The 12,249-nt window shown below is 44.2% G+C and overlaps 1 protein-coding gene across 1 annotated transcript in view; it reads left to right on the top strand.

Annotated features, from left to right (window-relative positions):
* Positions 1-12,249, top strand: part of LOC107115269 (protoheme IX farnesyltransferase, mitochondrial) — an 86,000-nt gene that overhangs the window by 56,716 nt on the left and 17,035 nt on the right. Inside the window, exon 4 of the mRNA XM_015416940.1 lies at positions 5,618-5,850. Coding sequence (XP_015272426.1) covers positions 5,618-5,850 — 233 coding nt within the window. The remainder of the gene's footprint in view (positions 1-5,617; positions 5,851-12,249) is intronic.

Genomic DNA, 12,249 nt, shown 5'->3' with positions numbered 1-12,249 from the left:
CAGGAATGGGCAACAACCACCTGTGAGGTGCAGTAATGCTGCTGGCCCAGCCTTTCTGATGGCTTCCAACACACTCCCCCCACCTCCTACACCTAACAGGCAGTTGTCTGTCAGGTGCAGCAGCAGTTGCAGGGTGCTTAAAGCCACGAGGGAGCCCGCCCCAGGAGTAACGCCTTAGTGATCCTGCCGGCCCAGCCTCCATAGTGGCTTCTAATACTCCTCCCCCCTCCTTATCCTACACTGGACAGGCAGCTGCCTGTCAGGTGTAGGAGAGGAGGTGGGATGCTTACAGCTCTCGGGGAGGTTTGCTCAGCAGGATTGCCTTAGCCCTGCTGCTGGTCCAGCCTCCATGATGCCTTTAAACATAACCCCCCCCCCAACACCAGACGGGCCAGTGTCTTTCAGGTGTAGGAGCAGGATCAGGGTACTTCAATCCAGCAGGGATACTGCCCCAGCAGGATCACCTTAGCGGTGCTGCTGGCCCAGCTTAGCCACACTCACACCTACAATGGAAATATACTACAAATTTGTATAAAACTGGTTTCCTTTATTAGGTTATTTAACTTCTCACAATATGGATTCTAGAAAACTGGTTCATATGAACTTGCTTAATATCTGATTGCTCAGATGGTGTTTTGAAAATGTAGTTATGTCCCAGTTCTAAAATGTAACATAAATGAGGAGGATTTTTGTAAAAGAAAAAAAAAAAAGAAGGGGATGCCCAGGCCAAACCCTTGCACCAAGAAACCCAAAATAAGAAGGAGTGCAATCCTACCATGTCATCAACCACCCCCCCAATGAAGAGATTTCTGAGAATCATGACCCCTGCTTCTGAAATGATGACTGCTTCTTAAATGGACAGTTCTATGTGGCCTGCTCCAGAGTGAGTTCATCAAGCAGCCTGGTGATCCTAGCACCTGAGGGCAGAACCACCGATGTGGTCTAGAAAGAGGTCCTTCAGTACAGAAAAAAAAGAACGTATGTCTCATTTCATTTCTTACACTACGATCTTCTCTGTTAGTATTCCTACATGTCACATATCAAATTTCACATCATCAGTGTTATAACTGTCCGGTTTATTGTGACACGCTGGCGGACACAGACCTCCCGGGGATGTGATCTGCGTATCAGCGTAAAGGGGGGCAATGGGTCGCTACCCCCCCCCCGGAGCCTTGGCAAAAGGCTCCAACCATGGGGCTTTTGAGGGGTGGCCTCTTCGCCAGCACGATGCTGGGGAATTGAGGCGCTCCTCCGCCCCGACGGTCCTGCCGCTGAGTGTCCGTATGGATCTAGAGCCCCTGATCGGGACAAGCGTCGGCGATTGAGCGTTTTGAACATCTGCCGAGTGAGTTCATATGACCAACAATGAACTGTGAGTCGGGTTAAAGCGAAACGAGAATTTTAAAAGAAAGCTGCCCTTTGGGAATGGCGAAAAAAGTGAGTCGAGGAGGGGGCCCTCCTATATGCACGAACTGAACAATGAAATACTAAGGGAGCGAAAGAAAAAGCATTGAAATCTCTTTTGAGAGACTTACCAGAGCGCAGATAAGCATGTGGGCATATTTCAGAGACTTTAGCAAGTTTTCATAAAAGTAAACAATCTATAAAGATGGCGGGGAAGAGGACAGAGAAAGACAAACCAGTAAAAGTGAAACAAGCCAGAATCTTGAGCCTTCGACCGGAAGAGACCACTGAGCTCTCCAAAATGTTGGCAGAGTCCTTGCGCCCTCTGCTGGACCAGATGACTAACATAGAACAACAGCTGACGAATCTAAATCAGAACCTTGCAACTCAGCAGCTCCAACTGATTGAGATGTTAAAGATAACGGAGCAAATGGCTGAGAAGGTGAAGGAAATGGACGCCAATACCAAAAAAGTCAAGAAAAAGGTGCAAAACCTGGAAAAGAAACAAGTCTTGGAAGAATCACAACTTTTACAGCTGCAAATGGAAAAAGCAAATTTGGTCCTACCGTTTCAAGGGGTCCCAGAATTAAAAGGTGAGAATCTAAAGCAACTCCTGAGTGAAGCATTAGCCCCAGTTACAGATTTGAAAGCGGAGTATCTTGCAAGCAAAATGGATGTGGTCTATAGGTCCTATTCCGTGTACATCAAAAAGAATAATCTGCCTGGGGAAATAGTAGTAGCTAGATTCTCAAAGAGACATGTGAGGGATTCTATCCTGAAAGCAACTACAGGAACACCCTTGAAAATTGGGGACAACACCATCAGAATTCAAAAAGATATTCCATTTGAAATAAGGCAAAAGAAAAAGAAATATAAAGATTTAATCCTTTTTCGTCAAACAAACAGCATTGTTTACAGATGGTTAATTCCAGAAGGAGTCATTTTCAAAATACAAGATAAAAAAGAAAAGATTGAGTTCCTGAGAGTGCAGCTGGGAGAGCCAGCCGAGGTTGAGAAGGAAGAAGATGACAGCAAATCTAGTGGTGAATTGGACTCGGTGTCTTCCGACGAGGACTCTCTTTCTGATAAGGGGGCGGCTGCCCCCAAGCACACATATAAATCGAGGATTAGAAAAGATAAGAAATGAAGGCTGAAGGACTCTGAACTGTGCCTTTAAACTTTAGTTTTATTGTGGGATGCTCTGGGGGTTCTCTTAAATGGTTAAAACATTGGATAAAAAGATTTTAAAAATTAGCATAACCAACTATGTTCATAGTTATATGAGCAATTCAAGATTAACATTTATATAAGCTGTTGTTATGATCTCCTATACTTGGGGTTTTAATTAGCTGTGGTTTTCTTTCCTTTCTCCCTAGATGTAGTCACCCCTTCCCAATTTTTCATTGTAGTTTGTAGTCTATTAAAAAAAATGCAATAAAAAATCCCCTCTGGGGGGCTAAAAAAATATATCAGTGTTATAACTGGATTTACGGAACTTAAATTCTGTAGCGAAGCATGGGTATCAGGTAGTGGTATAATATGATGGCATAAACTATTGAAAGTGTATCTGTTCTGAATGGCATGTCAACAAACACCAGTCTCAGGGCTCCCAAGTACTTACCTTAATTCTGCGGGGGATGTATAGTTCTTCGCAGGACCATTCCCGTGGGGAAAACACAGGCGCTGCACTATTCCATCGCCCAGACGTGATGTAGGCACGTAGCCGGGCGACGCTCTAGCAATGGGCCTCGAAACTCGATGGTACCATCAAGTTTCCAGTCCCATTACCAGAGCGTCGCCCAGCTACGTGCCTACATCACGTCTGGGCGACGGAATAGCACAGTGCCTGTGTTCCAAGCAAGAATCTTCCGGCGGGGAAGCATGTGTCCCCTGCCGGATTGTAGGTAGGTACTTGGGAACCCTAACCAGTCTTGCTGGTAGACACACATTTGTAACTGTAGTTGATGTTTACCAGTTTGATGATTTCAAGGCACAACAAATAGTGATATTAACACAGGGTGGAGCTAAATCACTTTACCACTTGTAGGCCCCGGTCACATGGGCCGGATATCGTGGGGGGCGTGGCTAATTGCCCTGGGGCAGTTTGATCCACAATTACACAATCAGACACGCCGGCGGCACACCACGGGTCCTTCCCTCGGCGCCAGCGGGTAAACGAGGGACCAGAGGGGAATGCCGCGCACCAGCACATTCACACCACGGGCGTCTGGAGGCAGCCCGTGGCAAATGTTTACTAGTACCTTGGAGGTACTCGTTTTTAATGCGCATTGTCGGCGGTAAGGCACACAGGTGCACTCCACTTCCCAGATGTTGGGTGTGATCGCGCCCGGATAATCCACCCACCATCCATGCCTCTCCCGCGGCAGCTTTGCCATGTGACCAGGGCCACAGTAGCTATTCCACTTCAGAAATGGTCACTTACCAGTAGAGTAATTGAGCAGCTGAAACACATGCATGAAAAACTCTCCTTATGGGTTTTTGTTTTGCTGCTTCTGTCTGTTGAAAGTGTTAGCAGAAATTACCATTAGTATATGGTCTTTATCCAATTCCAATTCCAATAACCTTTATTGGCATACATATGGTCTTTATCTTTTGTAACAGAAAACTATAAAATCACCTGAACTAATAACTAAGTCACCCAGCTCTTTCTTCTTCCCTGCTGCCTTCACCCCATTCCTTTCCAGACCTTTCAGTTAAAAGCAGAAGGTCACCATTTTCACAGTTCTCAGGACAAATCTTCACACCCAATTGAGATGGAAGTGTTCAAGTGATAAGCTTGCCTCTCTTCCAAATACTAGATACACATGACAAGGGTAAATTGCCTAATAAAAAAAACTTCTGTCATTTGATAGTTATCATTGTAATGTGAACCCTAGCTCTCAGTATTGTAACATCAATGCTTCGAACAGTTTCTTTGAAAAAGCAGCATGCAGTCAAAAGAACAACCTTTCTTAGCTTAGGGGCTTGTGAGGAAAATGTGATAAACATTGCATTTCAGTAAATTAAATAAGTGAAATCCACAGCGGGGCTTACAAAGCTGGTAAAATCATGTTCCAGCTTATCAAATTGTTGGCTTGGTTCATTTAATTAAAAGTTAAATTGAAGGCAGACTATTTATTCCTTCTCAGCAGTCTGACTTGAGATCTGCACACATCCATGGTTAGGTTAGGCTTATTTTGCTGTTCTTTATAAAACACTATGAGGTGACTGGTCTTTGTGGGGCTATAAAAAACACACCAAAGGTTTAGATGTGTTATTAAAAATAGTTCTTCACTGTCAAGTGTTGGCGTAGCAGACCCTGGAACATTAGTGAAATCCCTAGTTTAAGCTTACAGGGGTTGAGTAAATTAAATCAGGACATTTTGAACACAGATTTCCATTGAAAGGATTACATTGAATAATTAAAATCCAAATAATGGGGAGGCAAATAAATACATGGCATATGCTTCCTGCACCAGTAATAACAATGTTGTTAGTAATGCATTGTGTTGTGTGTCTCATTATAGGTGAATTTCAGCTCCAATAGTTTGGACCCCAACAGTACCTGCCATTCATAGAGGAATCTTCCATTCATGAAATAACTCCTTCTGTGAACAGAAGAAACCCTTCTATGAATGGGGGACTCCTCCTTGAAGCACTACTGAGTCCAACCCTTTATGGCAAGTTGCACATGATTCTATGTACTTTCCCTGTTTTCTGCCTATTCAAACACTGCCTTCTCTTGCTTGCAAGGAGGCAGAAGGTAAATGGAGACCAGTCCACAGAGGACCTCACAATGACATTTATGTTTCTGTCTTAAACAATGGTGGTTTTATTACTCTGAATGCTTAGAGTGGTATTACTTGAATTAGAAGGTTTTACTGTTGCAGTGGTTTTAGTCTCTTTTTTATTTCTTTTTTGCTTTTGGACACCACCTCAGGAATTTCTGTTTGGGGGGGGCGGGATAAGTGTGGCGTAAAAATCATTTTAATAGATATTTTTTCATCTGTTGGCTTAGTCTGGTGATTATTCTCTACCCAAGGCTGTATATATTTGCTGGTGAAAGTTAACGACGTTGGCATCATTATCTGTTTTAAGATTAACTTTGTTCCCTTTATTCTTAGAAAGGCTTAGAGGTAAAAGCAGATGTCTACAGAAGAGGCTAGCTTGAGGGTTTTTGCTAACCCCTCATATTTTCTCTGTCTTTCCACAGCCCTCTGCTCGCTGTCTCCTTCGCTGTCTCCTGTGCAGTTCCAGGACTTGCCCTGCTGACCTTGGGAGTGAATCCTCTTACTGGGACCCTGGGAGCCTTCAACATTGTCCTGTACACGTGCTGCTACACCCTACTGAAAAGAATTAGCATTGTCAACACCTGGGTGGGAGCCGTGGTTGGTGCCATTCCCCCCATCATGGGCTGGACAGCAGCAACAGGCAGTCTGGATGCAGGTGAGGAAATCTATGCAAGTCCATTGGACTGCAGGGTTAAAGGGTGAAAAGAGTCTTTTTGGGTTTTGTTCAACTGAAAGTTACTGTATGGTAGAAAGGAAGTCTGTTTCTTGCAAACAGATTTTTAAAAATCAGTATTGCTCAAGCAATCTAGGAGCTGCACTTTCCAGATTATATTGTATGTCACTCTCCTTGATTGACTAATGTCCTCATTTTAGCTGCTGCACTCAGTTTCTGAATCTCAAGCCTATTTTCCTTTCTCCTCTTGTGGTTACCTCCTTCTTTCAGCTGGCTTCTAAAGCTCTCTCTGATTCTTCCCACTTCCACATGTTCTTTCTTCCCTGTTCCTAATCAACTCTAAGCAGCCCCACTTGGCACCTTCAGGCCTTTCCTCATTATGTTTCGCCCCCCCCCCCCCCCCCGGTAGTTGTACCCACTACAGTAGTTGCATTCAGAAAATATTATTTGTAGTCTTCTTGTCAGTTTTCCTCCCCTACATCTGTGGTGACTATGCATATTACTTTTCTAAAAATGAGAAGAGTCTCCATGTGCATGTTGTCCAATTGCAGTTTTAATTCACCGGTGATGACCAGAGCATATTAAATAGCTCACACTTGTTCATTGCTTTCTAGAGGATTACATGCATTACATGAGTTTGGTTTTTCTTTGTAGCATGTGCCACAGAGTTCTGAAAATGTTGTTATCCTGAAGGGTGTGCTTTGTGAATTGATAACTGGCTCTGAAGTAGAAGTTGTGTGGACTTTAAACCTGGATATTGTATGTATGGATTAAGAGGAAAATTCAAGAAAGTCCTGACTCAAGCTTTGATGTAGTAGAAAGAGGCAAAAAGATTTAATGCAAAGTAGTTTGTCTCCATTCAAAAGTTTCATGTTCTCTGTACATTTTCTTAGCTTTTTCTGTGTATCTCAGGGAAGAATTCAAAAACCAGGAGGAAGCCTAGGAGTAGAATGTAATTTTCTGTCCCATGCCTTTATTTCTTGCTTCATGCTTTTATTTCTTGCTCCATACTCCCTGGCCTGCTCACCTCGTCATTGTCTTCCTCTACCATCACCAAACATCACCTGAGCACTTCTGTAAAGCACAGCCCATATTCCTTGAAAGCTCATTGTTGAATGAAACAGACCCTATATGAATATATGCAAATGTGGAAATACAATATAGATCACTCTATCTATGGAGTCTGGGTTCCCTATATGCAAAATTGTTTCCTATGTGCAGAATTGTTGTTTTGGTTTTGGCATAAAAGCACAGTAAGCATCTCTGCACATGCCAGAAACTAGCAAAAAAATGTTTGTTTACGACAAGACAGTTTAACTGCCTGCTTTTAAAACTCTAAATGTTTCATCTTCCCCCTTCCCTTCCTCCCCCCCCCAGCTGATTTCTTCATTTCAGCAGCATATTGATTAGTTTTTGAACATAGCAAGAATGCCTTCAATGTAGACAAATGAGGTACGCCATCTGAAACATGAGCTGACTCCCCTAGTCTGAGCCATGTTTCTGGAACGTGTTAGTCTTCCTTAATTAATGAGCAGAGGTAACCTGGCTTTAGGTATCTAGTGTGGAAATGCACTCGCATCTTATTAAAAAGAAAAAAGACAGACTACCCAACAGAACACCAACAAAGGATGTGAAGTAGGGGAGATAGAAATCTTGAGAAGGCTGCCTAAGATTTCATTGGTCTGCTATGTTTACATTTTATTGGAGAGTGCCTTCTAAAATAAGCAGTCAGTTTCTCCCTTGTTTATTATACTAGAGCTAGAAACTCAGGGTGGATCATCTTTTTCATTCTCCCTTTGGGCAATGTTTTACCATTAAATCTGCTGCTTGCTTCTGAAGGTAAGTGGAATATTGCCAATGCCACCAGTGTAGTTGAAGTATGCTCCCTTGATTAGTTCTGAGCATTTACATGTTTTTTTCTTAAACAGCAGTTCTGGAAGAAGTTCTGTCTTGTTAAACAAAATATGAACCTATTCTTGGAGAAGCTTGGTTAGGCTTAAACCAACAGGGACAAAAGCCATCACTTTTATTACCCATGGTGGTTGTAAGAAGCACAGCAGCAACACTCCTGTACAATCTTCCCTCTAAGCTCTGAGCAAAAATTCTACCTCATGAGTGAAAAAAGCTAGTAGCCTTAAAGTTGTGAGTCTACATTTGACTATCACATAAATTAGTTTTTTAGATTATTTCCATAACCTTGTAAAAATCTCAGGAGGAATTATTTTAAAGTATATTTAAACTATATTTTAAGAATAATTTAAACATTATAAGAAAAAAACAGAATCAAGTAAAATTTCATTACCGAAAATGTTGCCCTCTATGGGGATAGAGTCCAGGCCTCCAGAGAACAGGACTACCTACCCCTTTCCACTATATTGAGAGACCTGGCCTTGGACCGTCACCCTGCACTGACCCTTAGAAAACATAGAGTGGGGGGGACTCTTGCAGTCTACTTTGTTTTTGTCTCTGTGTGTGAAATATGACAAATTACAGGTCAAGTATAACAGAGGAGGAACAATCACTGTCAGAACCCTGCCTAACCTAACAATCAGGAAGTTATTTAAATGTTATCAACCTGCCCAAACTACTTTTTATTCAAATATTTATATCCCACTTTTCCTGTGACTCTAGGTAGCTTCCAATGGAGTGGGAAATGCCTTAATGTGAGCAGAAGCTTAAAATCCTTGAGCCAGAGTTAAACTTTTGTGCACCAGTCCTCCCTAGTGCAACACTGTTGTATTATAAGCACTCATTCAAAACATAGCATCATCAAGTTTGCATGACATGAGTCCAGAAGCCAGCTGTTTCAGCAGTTTCCAAGCCTAAGAAGACATACATATTCCAGTGGAAATACAGAGAGCTTCTCTTTCCAAGAAGAAAGTATATCTCCTTATTATAAAGCGCTGTTCGTGTCCACGCGCCCCCACAACCTTTGGCTCCCCCAACTGCCAGTCAGAATGGGGTCCCTGGCCACTGGCTGCATGACCTTCATCCTGCCCCTCCTCGTGCCCGCAGATGACCCGCCCGGTGGCTGCAGTGGGCTGAGAGCCGCTGGATGTGCAGGATGCTCTGCCATCCGCATTGTTTACAGGCCAGGCCCCACAGGAGCCAGCACTGCCTTCCTCCCGCTGCTGCCCCCATGAGGAGTCCCTCACTCGCCGCTGCTTTACCACGATGTGTGACGTGTGCATGCTTGAATGGGCAGTGGGGAGAGGGACGAGGCCAACCACCTTGGCCCACCGGGCCGGGGGGGGGAGGAATGAGCCTGCCTGGCTTGGCCTGCCGCCACTGCTGCCTCCTCAAATGCGCGGCACGGCGGAGGAATGCGGCCGGCCGGCTTGGCCTGCTGGCGCCTTGAACGGGCCGTGGGGAGAGGGGTGAGGCCAGCTGGCTTGGCCCACCGACACCTCAAGCGGGCAGGGGGATGAATGAGCTTACCCACCTTGGCCCACCACCGCCTCGAGCACACGGTAAGGGGAGGCACAAGGCCAGCTGGCTTGCCCACCGGTGTCTCGCATGGGCCACGGGGAGATGGATGAGCCCAGCGGGCTTTGCCCGCTGGGCCCTCAAGTGGGCAGGGGGAGGAATGAGCCCAGCCAGATTGGCCCGCCACCCCCTTGAGCATGTGCCGGGGGGAGGGACGAGGCCAGCTACCTTGGCCCGCCGGGACCTCAAGTGGGCAGGGGTATGAGCGAGCCCTGCCTGCATCGCCCACCGATGCCTCAAGCATGTGGAGGGGGGCCACCAGGGCGGCCAGCTTGGCCCACCAGGTCCTCGAGTGCGAGGTGGGGGAGGAACAAGGTCGGTCGCCTTGGCCCGCCGGGCTCTCCGGCAGTCGGGGGGGCATTCCGGCAGCCTTGGCCCGCCGGGGACTCAGGCAGCCGGGGGGGCAAGAAGGATTAGGGGCCCTACAGCCGGGCGGCCAAGCTAGCGCTCGTTGTCTTTATTGCTACAACGGGCCTGATTTCTAGTGTTTATATAAATCCTGACAGTCCATGTGATTGTAGCTTTGGTTATTTCCTTCTTCTTAACTCTGCCACTGTTTCAGAATGTATTTTCTTTTTAAAACCTGGGGAAAATATAATTGGATAAGTTTTTATTGTCAAAAAAGCACAGCACTTCTCCAGAAATCTACCTTTAAAATGAAAGCTGTTTCAGGCTATTGAGAAATCTGAGTGCTTCTATGAATTATGAATGCTGAAAGGAGTGCAGCTGTGGAGTCCACAGGTGTGAATTGTATTTGAATTCAGACAAAAATCATGTCTGTGGATATTGTCAGTATTTATTGCTTTTAAAACAACTTGTCCATATATAGAGTACCAAGATTTGAGTACAGTAGCATAAGAATATAAGAAGAGCGTTGCTAAATCAGACTAGCAACATCCTGTCTCACACAATGGTCAACCAGTTCCTCTGGAGGACCAACAATGGCATAGGGGTCAAGTCCTTCCCCTGATGTTGCCTCCTGGCCATGTATTTCCAGGATATAAGTTTTCAAGAGTCACAGCTCCCTTCATATCTGACAAAGGGAGCTTTGACTCTCAAAAGCTTGTACCTTTGAAGTCTTGCTATTGACTCAAATCTTGCTTTTCTGCTGCAGCCCAACATAGCTTCCCATATGAAACTATCTGTAGTGTATTTATTTTCATATATTTCTAGTCCATTTCCAGCTATATGTTACACCTTTCATGATAGGACAGAGGGAAAGCAACCAAAAATACCAAAAGGCACAGATTCTCCTTTTAAAGATGCTCTGATAACCAAGTCAAAATCTTCTCTCTTGCTGGCATGATATTGTGTTTGGTAACATATAGCCTTGTATGCATTTGTGTAAATAACTCCCACCCAAAAGGATAATAATAATGATAATACTAGCCATTTATGTTTTGTATTTTAAATGTTCAAAACGTTCATCAGAGGTTTTACAACAGCCTTGTAAGGCTGTGTGTGTTTAGTGCCATCAAGTTGCTTCTGACTTATGAGGATCCCAGTGAATTAATGTCTGTCTGACTCCTGGCTAGAGTTACTGTCAACAACATTCTCTTTGGCAGTGATTTGTGTATTCAAGAATACTCATATTCCAGACTAGATCAGTACCGTGTCAGAATGAGGTTCTGGTGGGAGAATCCAAAGATATAGACAGTTCAAACAAGCCCCCCCCCTTCCATAATCCAATCACATGTCTTAACCTTCCTGCCTAGCATCCACGCTCACTACCCCCCACCTGAGAATATATGTCTTCTTTATCTAGAATAGCAAGCTGGCACAGTTTGGTTCAAGGTCATCCCTAGACAGGGAGGTATCTTGGAAAGAGTTATGACGCCTATGAAAGAGAGCAGTGCACACACTCAGCCGTTCACCCCCCCTCAGGAATTTCCCCCTTATAATCATGGCAAACTAAAAACAGAGTTTGACAGTGTCCTCCCAAATGCCATATTGTTAACATCCTTGGTGAGGTCTTGCAAAGTGAGGGTCATGGCTACCTTGATTGAGTGAATACATCTCTTGTTGGATCTTCCTCTTTTCCTGCTGCCTTCAACTTTTCCCAGCACTGTTGTCTTTTCCAGAGAGTCTTGTCTTCTTGTAACGTGACCAAAGTAAGTCACTTTATCTTCTAGGGAGAGTTCAGTCTTGATTTGATCTAGAACTCACATATCTTTTTGGCACTCCACAAGATCTGTAAAACTCTCCTCCAACACCACATTTCAAATGAATCAACTTTCTTCCCATCAGCTTTCTTCACTGTCCTTATATTCAAGAGGGGGTGACAACTGAGGAAAATATAGTGGCTTGCCTAAGGTCATATGGTACAGAGCTTCCAAACTTTGTTGATCTTCTGGGCACTTTTTGAATTTTAGCAGTCAGTAGTTGCCATCTCAGAGTGACTGCCATGGGAGATGGGCCCCGTCACAAAATGTTGGGATGTTCCAAGTCACGTTGCCTATAATGGAAGCCGCTGTTTCCAAATAAAGACATAAATGTGATACCTCTATCTATCTCGTACTGCTCATACGGCTATCACCCTAAGCAGAAATTAGAACCAAAGAAAATATTTTAGAAGACCTTACTCAGTATTATTTCCCTTATATTTGATTATTGTGCCTATGAATTTTGCCACAGGGTGATATGATAATTTGTATCCGATAGTAGCCATGACATCTGGGTTTGCACATTTAGCAGTTTCATATCTTTAAGTAAAGGGGTGACTAAATTAGCCCTCAACTCATATAATATAGGGCACTCCATAATCATATGTTCAATGGTTTCAGTTGTATGATATGAGCATCTGCATGTTCTATTAGAGTATGATACTTTATTATATCTGCCCTCCAAAACTGCCGAGGGAAGAATGTTCAGTCTTGCCAAAGTAAAAGCTCTTCT

This window comes from Gekko japonicus, unplaced genomic scaffold (genome assembly GCF_001447785.1).
Source record: "Gekko japonicus isolate JY-2015 unplaced genomic scaffold, Gekko_japonicus_V1.1 scaffold444, whole genome shotgun sequence".
NCBI classification, from domain to species: Eukaryota; Metazoa; Chordata; class Lepidosauria; order Squamata; family Gekkonidae; genus Gekko; species Gekko japonicus.
Note: the sequence above shows the minus strand (reverse complement) of the source record. Positions and strands in the feature narration are given on the sequence as shown.